This window comes from Populus trichocarpa, chromosome 5 (assembly GCF_000002775.5).
Source record: "Populus trichocarpa isolate Nisqually-1 chromosome 5, P.trichocarpa_v4.1, whole genome shotgun sequence".
Classification (NCBI taxonomy): Eukaryota; Viridiplantae; Streptophyta; class Magnoliopsida; order Malpighiales; family Salicaceae; genus Populus; species Populus trichocarpa.
Genome location: NC_037289.2, coordinates 8,826,358 through 8,843,838, shown reverse-complemented (window position 1 = coordinate 8,843,838; position 17,481 = coordinate 8,826,358). Strand labels below are relative to the sequence as shown.

Genomic DNA, 17,481 nt, shown 5'->3' with positions numbered 1-17,481 from the left:
TGCAAAACTATTATTATGTAGTTAAAACAACTTCATAGAGAACATTCATTTAATGGAAAGTTTAGAGATTTGGAAGAGTAAATGTACTTAGAGTAGGGAGGTCGATTATCCTCAATATCCTGGTGTGTTCTAAGTCATCTATCATGAAAAGAACTTTTGGGTGAGGTTAAAATAGAAATGAACTAGCTTTTATTTAAGTTCCCATAAGCAGCGCCAATAATAAAGTCATAAAAACTGGTGAGGTTAAAATAGAAATGAACTAGCTTTTATTTAAGTTCCCATAAGCAGCGCCAATAATAAAGTCATAAAAACTTTAAATTGGAATTGGGCTTTCCATGGTTGTCTCTGGGATAAGGTGTTTGGGCTTTGATCATTTCATGTTATCCTATTAAAACACGTTCCCTATCAAGATAGATAACCCTCCAATACTTAACTCAATAAATTATAGGACAAGAGCTTTGATCATTTTATGTTATCTTACTAAAACAAGTTCCTTATCAAAATAGATGGTCATCCAATACTTAAGTCAATAATGTATAATAATAAGAACAAGAATATAGGAGAGTGCATGTTAAGATAGTGATATGTTATCTTGATATGCAGTCTTATATGGCCTTGTGTGTTGTTACTTAGTGACTTAAAGTATTTATACACCTGGTCATATAAAATTGCCTCGTAAGGCGTGGAGCTATAGACATATAATGTGAGCTTAATCACGAAGAATAATTACCTTTGTTGTGAGTTAACTATTGATTGAAGCTATTGGGGAGACATATGGACGTGTTATAGGCATTGACGGGAAAGCTAGGCGCCACACTAATAATTTACGTGTTTGTAAACATAAAAGGTTGTGGCACCATGAGGTGTAGCTAGAGAAGTAAGCTTTTATGGTTGTACTTTTTAAAGGTCATAACACTACATTGTTATATGTGCTAATGTTGGGCTCCTTGAGAATTTTGCATGAGATTGGGATTCAATTCTAGAATGGTTATGACTTAAGTCAATGCCCAAATACAATTTATTGTGGACCTCTAAAGCTTAACGAGTAGGTTATTTGCTTGGACCTAGGCCTATTAGCGAAGAGGGTTGTCTTAATGGAGAACCAAGTTGTTTATTTTTGTTTTTTTTTACCCATCAATTTTAATCCACATAACTTTAAGAAATTTATCTTATAATTAAGATAGTATATTATGTTTTATTTTTTAATTTATTTGATTCAAATCTTGCACTTGTTATTAAGAGAAGTTTATTAAAAGAATTTAAATATATTAGGTCAATACGAGGGAAGTGTCTTTAAGATTGTTCAAATAAAAAATTAAATATGGATTAATATGCAAATTATTGTTACCATTAAAACAAATAACCCCTAGAATCCTATAGTTTAGTCAAAATTACACTTGCCTACTAAGTTTTGAAAAGTTATAATTTACATCCTTTGTTAGTTTTTTTTAATCCAATAAAATAATCAATTTACCCTTATATATATTAAATTAAAAAATCAATCAAACAACACATATCTTCTCTCTCTTCAAGAGACATTTTTTTGTATTTCACACACCATTTTCTCTCTTTTTCTAAACATGAATCATCAAATCAAACACAAAAAATTTTGAGGTTATGAAGTTATCGGATCAATAATTAATCTTTAAATAGGAGATGCTTGACCCAATAATTTCATGGAGCGTTTTATTAACAAATATGGATTAAAGGAGAATATCAAGGTTTTTTTTTCGTATGGGTATTCTTTTGGGTTAGTTGGTTGGTGTTTAGTAACAAATATGAATTTGTTTTTCAAGTAATGTAATATCTTCGAGTTGAAGTTATTGGGAATATTTTGTCACGGCTAGGGGGTGCTTGGGACATGTTGATAGCCTTAGGAACAAGTTGGCAGTGGTGAGAAGCTTGTCGCTAAGGCATTAACTCTTTCATTCAATTCCAATTATTGAAATGTTTATCATGATCTCAAACTAGTCGGCTAGAGATACCAATAACTCAAATAATATTTCAAACTACTATGTTACAAGACTTGTCGATTTTAATGGATGATGTAGATGAGTTCTTTGCTTTAATAATTATTGCTTGGCTCATGCTCAAGGCTTGTTAAAATGTAGTAGATGAAAGCTGAAACCTAATTTTCAAAAATTCCCTTGTTTAGAATCTTTTCTTTAAGTTATGTCGGTATCTCAACATTGGATCTCAATCTTTTACTAACTGCTTGCTTAAAGATTGAGACCTTGGGACATGTTAATTATGAGATTGTAATGTTTGATGCACAAGTGACTGTTTTTGCAGCAACCCAACATTAAAGAGTGTTTACGTTAAAGCAATGATGTGAACGAGGTTGCTCAAGCCAATTACTCTTGAGTGATGGCCATCTAACTTACTCAAAGAATTTAACCAGGATATGAGATCAAATTGTTCCAGACTCATCTTAGAATCTTGCATATGCGTATGTTTTTGGGTTAGTTGGTTGGTGTTTTCTTGCAAGTGGATAAGATAGGCATCCAATTTCTGGCTATGAGAAAAGGACGAGGGTGGTGGTTAATTTTATTTTTTAATTTGACAACAAAGTTATAATATTTAGTTTAAAAGAATTTTTGTCATTAAATAAAATATAATAGAAATACAGTAAATAATCAAATATTTATTGTTGATTTTTTTTTGTCGGAATATTGAGTGTATATAAATAATAATTTTTCAAAACTTGATAAGAAGTAAATTTAAATGATAGGGTAATTTTCTCTTAAAAAAAATAAACAATTAGTTAAGTGAGTACGTACAACCAAAGATTTCATTATCTCATTTCATGACATGAAAGATCATTTGTTGAAGAAGAAGTAGTACGTAATGCTATTTCATAAAAAAATAAAAAATAATAAAAATTATGATCCATCCAATTGCACAATCAATATGTGAGAGTTCCACGTATCTAATGGTTTGTCATTTTCTCCTTCATCTAGACAAGGGGATGCATTCAAAATAACAATTGTAAAAACTAAGCATGTTCTTCCATAAATGCTAGCGAGCAAAGACGATCATATTCATATATTATACAAAGGATGAATCCTTAGAAAGTATATTTTCCCGTCTTTGTATGAGATAAGTCCAGGATATTGAAGAATTCTTTTTATTATTATTATATTTTATTCAATGTTGAGATCTTTTGATAAAAAAAACTGAGTGTCAATTGAAATATACAAACAAAGTAGTTATTTATCTATTTTAAAAAATAAAGTTTTCAATTTATATCTATTTATATTTTTTTAAAGTGAATTTAAAAAATAATTAATAGTATAACACTGGTTATTAATTATGCACCATAAAATTTCTCATTTTTTAGATGTTTTTATAATTACATGCAAGTTTTTTTTTTTTTTTTACCTATATTCGACAAAAAAAATTGTTTTTTCTGAGATTAATTTCAAGATTGGTGAGTTTTTTTTTGGAGGAGACTGAGGGCTTACTTAACACAGCATCAAAGCACACTAAAAATCTTTTATAACAACTTTAATCGGACTAAAGCAAATTTTAATGACAGAAAAGAAAAGAAAAAAAATAATATTAGCAGGGAGGAAACACCTATGGTTAGCGGCACACAATAGGTCATTGCCAATACTTTCCCGCGCCAATATGAAAGCCGTTATCAGTTAGAAAGCACGCGTTAATAAAATTAAGATCCCCTGTCTCTCTATCTCTCACTCAACAACCATTTTGAGTCTTTGACCCTCCAAAATATGGCTCATCTCTGCAAAAATCCTCAAGTTTTCTGTATAGGGACGGCTGATACCAAGCTCGACGAGCTCCTGTTCCTCTCTGATTCAGTCAGATCCAATCTCAACTCCTTCACCGACTCTTCTTCTAAGATACTTCATTGCTTAACTCCATTGAATGATCAATAAAAACGCATCAATAAATAGTTCTAGTGAAAGAAACTAAGAAATCTTGGATTTTGATTTCTGGGTTTTATTTCTTGTTGATTATAATGAAATGAGAAATGCGCTAGCTTAACACAACAAGGGAATTTCTTGGAATATGGTACTCACCTATCAGAAGTAGTTCAGACTCCACTTTTATGGTTAGTTAATGTAGTAGCTGAATGATATGAGAATTGAAACGATATAGAGGACATTAGCATGGCCCCTGTTCAAGGATGATGCACTCAAACCAAGGTATGGGCCAAATATTATGTTGGTTTGGTTTACATTTAGGATTTTCAGGGGACTTGGTGTATCATAGTTACTAAATGAAGGGCTTGTTTTCAGAATTTTTTATTGGTAATTGCAGGTTCAGGTGGTTGGGTGTTGATGTTTCGGTTGGTAGTGAAGAGATTGAAAGCGTTGGAGATTTTGAGTTTGTGACCAGAAAAGGATCTTCTGGCTCGCTATCTTGGTTCAGCTGAACAAAGAAGAAATGTGCTTCCAGATGATAGTGGTCAAGCTGTTGCTGTAATGAGTGGAGCTCTTAAGAATTTCTTACAAAAAGTCAAAGAGGATGGTGCTCTTTCTGGAGCAATTGGCCTTGGAGGCAATGGGGGAACATCTTTAATATCATCAACTTTCAGATCTCTTCCAATTGGATTGCCTAAAGTCATGGTATCTACTTTTGCTAGTGGTCAAACTGAACCTTACATTGGATCATTGGATTTGATACTCTAAGCTTGTAGATCATTTCTTCCAGTAGTTCTCCAATTCTAAGCTTGTAGCCTCTGTAGTAGCTTCATCAATGTTACCTACCAAATAAAATTCCTGATTAGGAAGACCATCTAATTTAATTCCACAATATAATTGGCAAATGAGTGCAATGTGGTCTGTGGTTTCACTCAATAGAGGTGTTCTGATGTATTTTTGCCATATGTATTTCTCACTTTCAGGTCTCCCTCATGCGAACCACAGTGGATGAAAATAAGAAATTTGCTGCTTTTATAGCAGATAAGCTCAACAAATCATCATCAAAGGTCCGTGTATGCCTGCCACAAAAGGGTATCACAGTTAGTTTTGGATTCCCTTGACAAGCCCTTTCATGATCCTGAGGCTACCGCTACTCTAGTAAATGAACAGCAGAAGCTTATACAAACAACAGAAGATCGGCAGGTGAAGTTGTTGCTTATTAATGGTGCATGTCGGAGTTCCAACCTCCTATCAGTGCTTCATTTGCTTGTCCATTATTATCTTATTGGCTGTCAATCATGATTTACCTCATAAATTTGAGTCTGTTATAACAGGTAAAGGTTTATCCTTACAATATCAATGACCTTGAGTTTGCGGATGTGTTGGTTGACATATTCTTAGAGATTAGTTTGGGTAAACCTAAGGATTCCACTCATCTCCGAAATCCTGTTTCTGAACCCAGTCTAGACCTTCATGACGTTTTCACTCTGAATCCGTCAAGCCATGAGACTGTTTATTACAGCCCAAGCAACTACCCAGATGGTCAAGACCAGGTATAGTCAAAAACATTTCTCCATTATAAAAATATTCCAAAATGCAAGGCCTAGTCTCAACAATGTATTATTGAATTGTCTGGAAAGTATCAATTGCAAGTTTGCAACCGTTAAGTTCATCTCGTGACTCAAAAAAACTGCAATAAACATGGTTATGGAATCTAACAAATGCATTTAGGTTATGAATAATCGAAATTTTGTATAAAAATCTAACCAGTTACCAACTAATACTGTGGCAGAGACTTTGCAAAAGACTCGGGCAATATTGCAGCATCTAAGCGATCAAATAGGTAAAGGATTGCCGATAATTGGAGCTGGTCCAGGGACTGGCATATCAACGAAGTTTGAAGAAGCTGGCCTCTTTGATTTAATAGTGGTGTACAACTCTGGGCGCTTTCGCATGGCTGGAAGGGGTTCGCTGGTTTATTGCTTTTTGCTGATGCAACTGCTAAAGTAATTGACATAACCAATTTGTTCTTGTAAACTTATTGACTGGCAGTCCCTAAGTTTACTTTCACACTGCCGACTATCATTATCTTTTATATATAAAATTTTGATTTTTAATAATCGCAACCACCATATGCTTTCACATTGCCACCTAACATTATCTTTTACATATAAAATTTTGATTTTTAATGTTTTTATTGTATATAAATAAGCAGTTAAGTTTATATTATTGAATGTAAGGAATAAAAAAGAAAAACACTAGAGAAAAAAACGAGTTCGAGAGTTTGCAATTTATGCAAGCTTATTGTTTATGAAATAAAACATATTGTTTTATCTCTCCTGAGTGTTTTAAAACCACCACTAGTAGTCTTTCCTACCACCAATTAGTATCAGAGCTTTGTTCGTTAAAAACTAAGTTTTTGAAATACATCTGAATTTTCAAAATTATCAAAAAAACATATTTTGATCATTCCATAGTGTAGGGTTCTTCAATACAAACTGCACGGTGCAAAAATCAGCCTCATCGGACCAAAGAGTGAACCACACGGGCAGCCTGAAGCTGCGCAGCCCACGCGCCAAGAGGAAGAAGACGACTGATGTGCACGCACACCATATATTGAGTCGAGCCGACTGCCTAAGTCGAGCCATCAGCTGAGCCTCCAAGCCATTTATTCAAGTCGTGATCTGCGCCAAGCCTTCAAGCTGTCGGCTAAAGAATATTCATAGCTCAACCCCAGCAAACTGACTAACGTTCAGAATCGGTTTTTTGATTGGTTCAGCCTATTTTGACTCATTTTCAACCAAGTCAAATTGATTCCCTACTATTTTGACCATTCCAGATTCATCTACAATGTTTGTTTTGTCAAATTCAACTCCTAAAATGTGATATAGTCATTCAAAGAATAAAATAACTACAAACAAATACACAAACACTCATTTTGAAGCTGACCAAAGACAATTATGATAATTGGTGTATCAAACTGAAGGCATTTCTTAGCTCACAAGAGTTTACAGATATCATGGAATATGGTAATGATGAACCAGATTCTAAAAAAGCAGAAGATTCTCTACAAGAGTCACATAAGCAAGTCCTCAAAGCCAATAGAAAAAAAGACAACAAAGTCAAGACCATTATTTATCGAAGTCTCAATGAAGCCATATTTTAGATCATCGCTTTTATAGAAACCTTGAAAGAAATATAGGAGGCTCTCTAACAAAAATACAAAGGTGCTGATAGAATCAAGAAAACACATCTTCAATCTTTGTGAGGTGAATTTAAATCATTGCAAATAAAGTCCTTAGAATCTATTTTTGATTATCACACAAGAATTATGATGATAGTTAATCAAATAAGAAGAAATGGAGAAGCCTTCACAAATGCTCAGATTACTGAGAAAATCTTGAGATCCTTGTATCCAAGATTTGATTATGTTGTTGTCGCTATTGAAGAGTCCAAAGAAATGGACAAGTTGACGGTGGATGAGCTTATAGGTTCTTTACAAACTCTTGAACAAAAGATTGTGAAAAGAAATGGAGATAAAATAATAAAGCATGTCTTGCCATAAAAAATGGTCCCTTAAAGAAGGCATATATGAACAAGAAGGACTTCAACAAGTGGATATACCACTTGAGGAAGTGGCCAACAAGGATAAGGAGGATTTCAACGATTTCAAGGAAAATGATCTTAGAATTTAGGATTCAGAGGCAGAGGTGTTAGAAAAAAAAAATACTAGAGGAGGAAGAGGAAAATAAACATTTGCTCCTAGAAGAAGAGGAGGAGTTTACAATAACCAAGACAAGAGGAATATCCAGTGTTATAGTTGTAATCAGTTTGGGCATTATAACATTAAATATCGAAAGAAAGCTTCATCAATGGTAAATGAACAAGCCAACTATGTAGAGGAAGATACTATTATAAGAGGATCAACTACATTATTTGTCCAATAAGGACTAGGTGAGAATCAAGAGAATGTTTGGTATCTAGATTCTAGAGCTAGAAATTATAAGTATGGACCATATGATTTGTTTGTTGATTTAGATGAGACTGTATAAGGACAAGTCATTTTTGGAGATACCTTAAAAGTTCCAGTAAAGGGCAAAACCAACATCCCAATCAGGTTGAAGAATGGATACTATAGCTACATCACAAATGTTTACTATATTCCAACCATAAAGCACAACATGTTGAGTGTATGCCAACTTTTAGAGAAATGTTATACTCTTTTCATGAAGGATTGCCATCTTACAATCAAGGATTACAATGAGATTAATTGCATATATGAAGACGTCTAAGAATAAGATGTTTCCTCTAAACATCTAATATGATACAACAAAGTGTTTAAGTGTCATCACCAATAATAAAAAGTGGCTCTAACACCTAAGGCTTGGACATTTGAATTTTACAAGTCTTAAGATGCTAGCAAGGAAAAAGATGATCAAAGGTATGTCATGCCCTATATTGATCATTCAAATGAAGTCTGTAAGAGTTGTATCCTCAACAAGCACCTCAAAGCTAGTTATAGGTCAACTAGAGTTAGTGCACACTGACATGTGTGGTCCATAAAGCCAATGTCAACTGGACATAATAGGCATTTCCTTACTTTCATTGATGATTATAGCATAAATGCACAAGTATATTTTATGAAGAGGAAGTTAGAAGTATTTGATTGTTTGAAAGAGTTTGTAACAACAATTAAAAAGCAAAGTGACTATAACATAAGAACTCTAAGATCTGATCAAAGTGGAGAATATACATCAAATTACTTTGAAGCCTTTTGTAAACAACAAGGGATTAGGCATCAGACAACACCATCCTCTACACCACATCTGAATGGTGTGGCTAAGAGAAAGAATTGAACTATTCTTGATATGGCAAAAAGTCTACTTAAAGAAAATAAGTTGCCCAAACAATATTGGGCCAAAGCAGTGTAATATACAGTGTATCTACCGAATTGCTGCCCAACCAAAAGTCTGCTAGCTATCACTCCTAAAGAAGCATGGAATGGTCACAAACCAAATGTTACTCATCTTCGAGTTTTTGGTAGTGTGACCTATGCAAAGATCTCATATGCAAGAAGGACTAAACTCGACGATAAAAATGAGAAATGCATCTTTTTTGGATATAGTTATAGAAGGATGAGATACAAACTGTATAATCTCATCACAAAGAAGGTGATTATAAGTAGAGATGTTATCTTTGAAGAAGATAAAACTTGGCAATGAAATAAGGATCAAGAAGAAGTCAAATGTATCAGAATTGATCTAATCCTTAAAGATGAAGTGAAAGTACCAATAGCACTTACAGAAGGTCCAATAATATAAATAGATGAGCCACAAACTCCGGTACACAAATTCCATGTATTTAACAGGAGAAACACACCAACATCAGGATCTTCATCATTATCGTTATCAGCATTCTCATCAAAAGAACCAAGAAAGATGAGAAATATAGAAGATTTGTATGATGTCACTCAAGTCATGAAAGATATAACTCTATTTTATTTCTTTGCAGATAGTGACCTACTTAGCTTCAATGAAGTTGTCACATAAGAGAAATTGATAGAAGTAATGGATGAAGAAATACATGTCATTTAGAAGAATGATACTTGAAAGCTGACTAATCTACCAAAAAAACAAGAAAGCATTTGGTGTTAAATGGGTCTATAAGACAAAGAAGAATACAAAGGGTGAAGTACAAAGATACAAAACAAGATTAGTGGCAAAAGGCTACAATTAGAGAGAATGCATTGACTATAGAAAAGTATTTGCTCCTGTAGCCCAACTAGAGACAATCAAACTAATGATCTCACTAGTTGCATAACATAGACAATTAAAATGTATTGAAAAATACCCATATGAATATAAAGTGTATGTAGAGAAAGAAGATGATGGAAGCACGCTATTTACATGCTTATATGTCGATAATCTAATTTTCACTGGCAACAATCCTATTATGTTTAAGGATTTTAAGAAAAGTATGGTGCAAGAGTTTGAGATTATAGACATTGGTCTAATGACATATTTTTTTGGATTAGAAGTGATACAAAAAAAAAGGGATTTTTGTATCCCAAAGCGGTTATGCCAAAGATATTCTTGAAAAGTTGAAGATGAAAATTTGCAACCGGTATCAAATCTAGTTGAAAATGAAGTGGAATTGAGAAGAGTAAAGTAGAAAATATTGATCCAACCTACTTTAAAAACTTAGTGGGAAGCTTGTGATACTTAACATGTATTAGACCAGATATACTTTATAGAGTAGCACTCATCAGCATATATATGGAGACACCAGATCAGTCGCACTTGAATGCAGCCAAGAGAATTCTCTACTACATCAAAGGAACAATGAATGAAGGTATATTCTATACTTCAAGTAAAAACTTCAATCTTGTTGGATACTCAGATAGGTGATAAGGGAAGAGACCTATATGAAAGGAAAAGCACAGTAGGATTTGTCTTTTTAATTATAGGAGATGCATCTTTCATATGGTCATCAAATAAGCAATCGATAATATCGTTATCAAGTTGTGAAGTCAAGTATGTTGCTGCCAACTCGGCTATATTTCATTTAATATGGTTAAGAAATAAGCTTAAGCATATGGGATTTCCTCAAGAAAATCCTATAGAGATTTATATTGATAATCAATCGGCAATTGTATTAGCAAAAAACCTAGTGTATCATGAAAGAAGTAAACACATTGATACACGTTATTATTTTATCCAAGAGCATGTGAAGAACAAAGAATTTGAACTGATATCTTGCAAAACAAATGATCAAATTACATATATCTTTACAAAGCCATTAAAAAAGAGAGGTATTTATCAAATTAAAGTTCATACTAGGAATGACATCTATCGATTGAGTTTAAAGAGAGAATTTATTATAGTAAACTCAATCTAGAAGATCAAGAAATAAGACAGCCATCAACCATTAACTGACAATCATCAGCTGCATCCATTATCCGCAGCTGCATCCATTATCCGCTTTCACACTACCACCTACCATTATCTTTCAAAGCTACAATTAGTGGTTTTTGTTTTGCTTCCAATTTTTTCTTAAAAAGAGGTGAAACCAAATTTTTGTTTCGCTTTCCTGAATTATTAGAGGTGCTGCCAAAGAGTAGCTAGAAATTTGAGGTTGGGGGAGACGGAAATCATATTGAGATACAAAAATTATTTATAAATAAAATATATATATAGAACAGTAATAGATTTTGGGATAGGCTAAATTCCAACATTTTTTTGTTTAGCTACGAGAAGCCATTTTACAGGGGGGAAATGTACACCTTCTATGAAATAAATATTAATTATTTTGAACTTTGAGGGGCCATGGCTCCCCCCCTGCCCCTCTTAGTCGTGCCCCTGGGTGCTCCCTTTGTTGACTACCATTGTTTGTATAGAGAACAGTCAGTGGCTACTTAGTGCGAACTCATTTTGAAACTTGGTAGGAGAAGGCACTTGGGAAAGAAAAATTTTAGGTGTCATTGGGACAAACAATCTCTGCGTTATTTCACGTATCTTATATCAACGAACCAGGATTTTCTGTTTATAAATGGTGTAAGAATGAGCAGAAACATACAAGAGATTAAGTCTATATAGAGAATCTCCAGTTTTACGTACTAGACGTCTGGCCATTGAAGTTACTACTATATCTGTCTTTACAAATTAAGGTGGACTGCAGAACATTTAATAAATCTGACCTCTCTGCACTGAAAGTGGAGCTACTCCTGTTTTCTTTGTAAATTGTCCCCTGTTTAAGCAGTCATCTAAGTTGCTATGCACTGTTTTTATGATTTTGTTCTTGTTCGAGGTTATTGGAATATTGCCAACTCTAAAGCTAACTGAAGGGATATAGGTTGTCAAGCAGGTACCGGTTCTTGCAGGAGTATGTGGAACAGATCCTTTTCGCCGAACGGATTACTTCTTAAAGCAGGTGGAATCAACTGGGTTCTGTGGGGCGCAAATTGTCATGCATTGGATTCGTTATTGTAAAAAATAATATAAATTATATTTTAATTACTTACTTAAAAGTTTATGTTTTTGAATTGAAATAACTCTTTTACATGATATGAAAACTTTGTTAATCAAGCGGTTGAGTTGAAAACTCATAACTTCCATTTTATTTGATAAAATTATACACAAGGTTTATTTGAATTCATTGAGAAATATTTGCTGTCACTGCTAGAAGCCAACATGCAAACCTTATTATTTCTTCGATTCTTTAATCGAATTCTTTGTCTACTTCAATTTAGAGAAGTATACACGACGTGATGCAACAACAACAGCCATTTAAATAGTATTTTTTCTTACAGTTTTTGATCGAATTCTTTGAATCAGCCGTCCAATGCAGAAAACTCTTCAAACATGTGTAGGCTTGGCCGAGTAGTAAGAATTTCTTATTCAATGGATGTTGATCCCAGAATATCCTATGTTAAAAGAAAGGACAAAAAAAAGGTTGTCAAAATAGTATACTAAATCCTTCTTAAACATCAAATACTCTACTCAGATTGTCTTTTTCCATACGTTGTTCTAAAATATCAACGATAAAACAGTGAAGTGACTTCCTATGAACATTGTTCTGGAACGTCAACGATTAAACAGTAAAGTGATTTCCGCTACGGATGGTTGAGGAGCACCAGGCTGCCAGCCACGAGTTGTTAAATATAACACTCCCCGCAGTGTCATGAACTAGAATCAGAACCAACCTTTCAACTCACAACATCAGGTTACTAAAACCAGAACCACTCTGCAAAGATTGGACCAAAAACATGGATAATTTATGTAGAACTCCAAGAGTTTTCTGCATTGGAACGGCTGATACAAAGCTTGATGAGCTCAAGTTCCTTTCTGAGTGTGTCCGGTCCAATATTAACTCCTTCACTGCCATCTCTTCCTTCAAGGTACCTTCTTTGCATGAAAATTCGAATAATTTTGTGAGTTTATATAATTTGAAACTAGAAATGTACATTCTACTGAAACTTAGTTAAACTGTTCTCGAAGTCATGCAGAGGTCATAACAAATGGATTCTAAAGTTGAAGTCAATAGCATCCACTCTCACTATGTAGATTTTTATAGTGCCATCAATATAAACTGTTAGTTTATCCTTCATGTTGTCTTTTCAAAGAATTTGAATCTTTTTTTTTCTTTTTAAAATGTACTCAATTTCTCTCGATGAGAATCATGGAACAACTTTGACAGAATTATTAATTTTATCTTCTAAATTGGAACCGCAAGGTCATGTAGTCTACATAGCTGCTCCAATTAGTAATTTCCATAAAGAAAACTTTAACAAGTTACCTTGTATGTTTTCAAGTTGTAGTTCAATTTGGAGCTGCCCTTGTATATGATCAGATTTTTTTTATGAAAATGACAGGTAGAAGTAGTGGTTGTTGATGTCAGTTGTGGTGAGAAGGAGACCAAGGATTTAGCAGATTTTATCTTTGTGCCAAGAAAGGATGTTCTAGCTTGCTATTTTGGATCCATTGAGAAATCCCCAAGGATTCTTACAGATGAAAGAGGCAAAGCTGTTGCAACAATGAGTAAAGCACTTGAATATTTCTTGAAGAAAGCTCAGGAGGATCAGGTCCTTGCTGGAGCAATTGGCCTCGGAGGCACTGGAGGCACATCTCTGATATCATCTGCTTTCAGGTCCCTTCCACTTGGAATGCCTAAGGTCATTGTATCTACTGTTGCTAGTGGTCGAACTGAATCTTACATTGGAACCTCAGATATGATACTGTTTCCATCTATAGTAGATATATGTGGGATCAATGGCGTTAGTAGGGTTGTGTTATCAAATGCTGGAGCTGCTTTTTCCGGAATGGTGGTTGGAAGGCTTGCAATTTGTAGACAAGATTGTAGCAATAATGAGAAGTTTACTGTTGGTTTAACCATGTTTGGAGTTACAACTCCATGTGTAAATGCTGTCAAAGAAAGATTGGCAAAAGAAGGCTATGAGACCATGGTTTTCCATGCAACTGGGGTAGGAGGCAGGGCAATGGAGAATCTAGTTAGGGAGGGTCTTATTCAGGTATATTACTTTATAATTCATTTGCGTTCAATGTTGCGTTGCAAGTTCTACTTGAGATATTGCATTTCCTAATCTTGAAAGGCTAAATAAGAGTTTGGAAGGATCGAAGGCCACATAGAATCCTTGTAAGCAGAACTGAAGTGTTTCATCCTCGATGACATTTTTCACCTTCTGATTTTTCTCAGGGTGTGCTGGATATTACCACGACAGAGGTTGCAGATTTTTTGGTTGGAGGCATTATGCCCTGCGATAGTTCCCGCTTTGATGCTATCATAGAGAAGAACATTCCTTTTGTATTGACTGTAGGAGCCTTGGACATGGTGTCCTTCGGAACTAAGGATACCATACCTTCGAGATTCCAGCATAGAAAGATTCATATCCACAATGCACAGGTTATTACTCCCCAGTAAACTCGCTTAACGTCTTTGCCCCCGTTCTGTGCGAAGCACCGATGTAATTTCCTCATATTTTGTCGCTTTCAGAATTCAATCGTCCGGACCACAGTGGATGAGAATAAGAAGTTTGCTGAATTTATAGCTGATAAACTCAACAGGTCACCATCATCAAAGTTCCGTGTTTGCCTGCCACAAAAGGGTGTCTCGGCTTATGATGCACCTGGGAAGCCATGTTATGATCCAGAGGCTACTTCTACACTAATAAATGAATTTCAGAGGCTTGTACAGACTAAAGACGATCGGCAGGTAACAGTATTCCTCGTAAAATCTTGTATCGTAGTTTTCCAACCTACTTTCTCTTCTCAAGTCTTGTACATAATCATCCACGCATTAATCATATAACTAACTGCTCATGGATTCTTTGAAATGGAATTTTCTGATAAATTGCAAGTTTTAATGATTACAGGTAAAGGTGTATCCTTGTCATATCAACGACCCCGAATTCGCAAACGCATTGGTCGACGCATTTTTAGAGATTAGTCCATCGCACCTCAAGGATTCCGTGGGGCATCACACATAGATCGGCTGCCTATTGAACAAGCTAGCGAAAGTTTTGTGTGTTTGTCATGGTTAAAGTAAGGCACTTCGTGGATGCCGTCTTTCCTTTTTACCCTTCCGAACTTAAGAGTGAGGGGGCATTATGAGCTAAAAATTAAGAATTTACGTGTGCTTAGTATGGCTTGTAGTGTTTCATGAGGCGTACACTAACGTTCCCTGAAATGTAATGTGTTGTGCTAATAAAATGGATTCTTCTATAATTACTTAGATCAAATGAAGAGAAGTAGATCAATTAAAATTGTTTAGGTTTAATTTTGTTCAACTACGTGAGAGAACTATATTGATATAATCACTAAATAAAATTTAGGCAAGTAGAATAAAAGTTATCTTTTTTAAAAAACAAAGCAGTATGCATACAAACTTAAAAAAACAAATTGAATTATATAAATTATTGTTTCTTAAACATACATTTAAAGGACATACATATATAGGAAGCAATATATTTAAATAAATTGTTTAGTAATACTTGTTTTTAATTTAATTCAAATAAAAATATGTTGTTACCATAGATCAATTCTTTGTTCTTAAGTATTTATATTTATAGCTCATCTCTTAGTGTAAATAAAATGATTGCAACCAATTTTTTGGGATTTCAACAACACAATCTTTTTTAATTACACTCCTAAACAAGGTCTACCAAGAAAATATGACTTAAAATCTATCTCTAAAGGACAATAATCTAATCCCTAGAACATATCGGAAAATAAGAAAGAAATAAGCAGAAATTGAGGGAAAAAAAGTGATAATAACATAGAAGAATAGAAGAATGAGTTACTACAATGTATGCAAAATATCTCTCATTCAACCTCTTTTATACTAATTTTTGGAATAAATTAAAAACTTATGCAAAATTAATTTTAGTAATTAATTACTAGAATTAATTCTCATCATTTTTCTTAATTACTAGTCGTAATCAAATAAAAAAATTACATGACAATTTTTGTCCTTAAAACCAGACTTTTTACTTAAAAAATAAACTTGTTCAAGTAAAAGGTTACTATTTAGATTGTTCATTCATAAACTGGATAAACAAAATAGATTAGCAAAAAAATAATTCTTTATGTGTCAAAAAATTATTTTATAGCAAATCCAAACCTAGACACAAGTTTAAGTCAGATCTAGGACCCAGGATCTGAGGTCAGAGACCTGTGCCCATGCCTAGCTAAGCCAAACAAGTGTACGAAGTCAAGTTTGTTTAGGTCCTCTCCCCTCTAATAACTTTGGTACCTTATCAGCCCATTTTGAATTCTCAATTTTTCATAATATATATATGTTGTAGGAAAATATTGTATTCTTTCAATATCTGATATCTGATAGAGAGTTTTGAGTTTCACAAAATATGTCAATTAAGGATTCTTTTAAACCAATTTTTCATTCACCCATAATTTATTTTAATATTGTTAATATTTTATGTTAAGGTACTTTTCTTGGAGAATTATTTCCAATAAATTTTTAACCCTAAAAATAAATGGAATCCACTTTAAATTTGGCATCAAATATGTCCATTAACCATGTTTTTAAAATAAATTTTTAACAATCTCTCACATGAATGGAAATTATATAACCAGTATATAAAGACTCAAAGATTTATAAAGAGATAGTGAGTTGGAGGATCATTACATCAAAATAGGTAATTTTTAGCTTTGAACATTTCTTAATAAAATATTATCGGATGTACTCAACTAATTAGTAAACACAATGTCTTGAATATTTAGCATTTTATGTAAACCAAGACAATAGTACTTACATAGTTCTTTACTTAGATAATTCCTCAGTTCTTATGGTTGTTTTCATTTTGATCCTAAACAACTCTTGAATTCATGAGTGCTTTAAATAATTTAAGCTTTTCATAAATTCTTAAAGAAATAGTCATATTACTCACTTATATAGGTGATCTTTCATTATAAATATTCTGTTATATTCCACTTGGTATACCAAGATATAAAAATTAATAAGAGCACAACTCACATTTTATCATGCAGTAGCTAGCACTCTTTTTAATTATAGGTATGGACATTAAATAATAATTTCTTAGGACTATTAAAAATATTACATGATTTAGTTTTCTCTTTGAACTTAGCTCTTGTGATCTTCAGTCAACTAGGTATGATTAGAATTACTACACTATTTTATCTTTAAATGTTTTGAGTATATTCTCCTTGGTGAATTATATAAAACCTCTCTGAAAACCCTTCAATTCTGCAATATTTTTATTTAACTTTACAATGGAAACAATCTCATTAGAAAGCAAGTGTTTAATAGTATTATGTATACGACATATATGTCTAGACTTACCATTATACATGCTACTTTGTGCCCTTTTTTATTAATGATTGATTGTCGCATTTGACATAAATCGCTTACACTAGTTTTGGCTAATATGGAGTATCCTTTAAAAAATTCTAGAGTCACTTAGCTTCCTCTATAACTTTATTAAAAGCAATAAAATTTGATTTCATAGTGCATCTTGCAATACACATTTTAAAAAAGGATTTTCATTACATAGTTACTCTATCAAGTATGAGATATATCCACTAGTGGATTTCAAATCCTT

The 17,481-nt window shown here is 33.3% G+C and overlaps 1 protein-coding gene and 2 pseudogenes across 1 annotated transcript; all 3 read left to right on the top strand.

Moving 5' to 3' along the window:
- Positions 1 to 3,734: 3,734 nt before the first annotated feature.
- On the top strand, positions 3,735 to 11,882 carry LOC112327566 (toMV resistance protein Tm-1(GCR237)-like; annotated as a pseudogene).
- LOC112327745 (U6 spliceosomal RNA) lies at positions 4,076 to 4,186 on the top strand (annotated as a pseudogene).
- Positions 11,883 to 12,455: 573 nt separating the features above from the next.
- On the top strand, positions 12,456 to 15,127 carry LOC18099251 (toMV susceptible protein tm-1(GCR26)). Its single transcript, XM_006383104.3, has 5 exons — positions 12,456 to 12,783; positions 13,258 to 13,914; positions 14,100 to 14,306; positions 14,397 to 14,615; positions 14,776 to 15,127. Exons 1-5 carry the CDS (start codon positions 12,652 to 12,654, stop codon positions 14,887 to 14,889), a joined length of 1,329 nt encoding a protein of 442 aa, XP_006383166.1. The 5' UTR covers positions 12,456 to 12,651; the 3' UTR covers positions 14,890 to 15,127.
- The last annotated feature ends 2,354 nt before the right edge of the window (positions 15,128 to 17,481 follow it).

Bases quoted from the DNA above. Each gene is read 5' to 3' on its own strand.
- LOC18099251 (XM_006383104.3), top strand. From the start codon at position 12,652: ATGGATAATTTATGTAGAACTCCAAGAGTTTTCTGCATTGGAACGGCT. The intron at 14,307-14,396 runs GTTATTACTCCC...TGTCGCTTTCAG, and splicing joins TTCATATCCACAATGCACAG to AATTCAATCGTCCGGACCAC. The intron at 14,616-14,775 runs GTAACAGTATTC...TAATGATTACAG, and splicing joins AGACTAAAGACGATCGGCAG to GTAAAGGTGTATCCTTGTCA.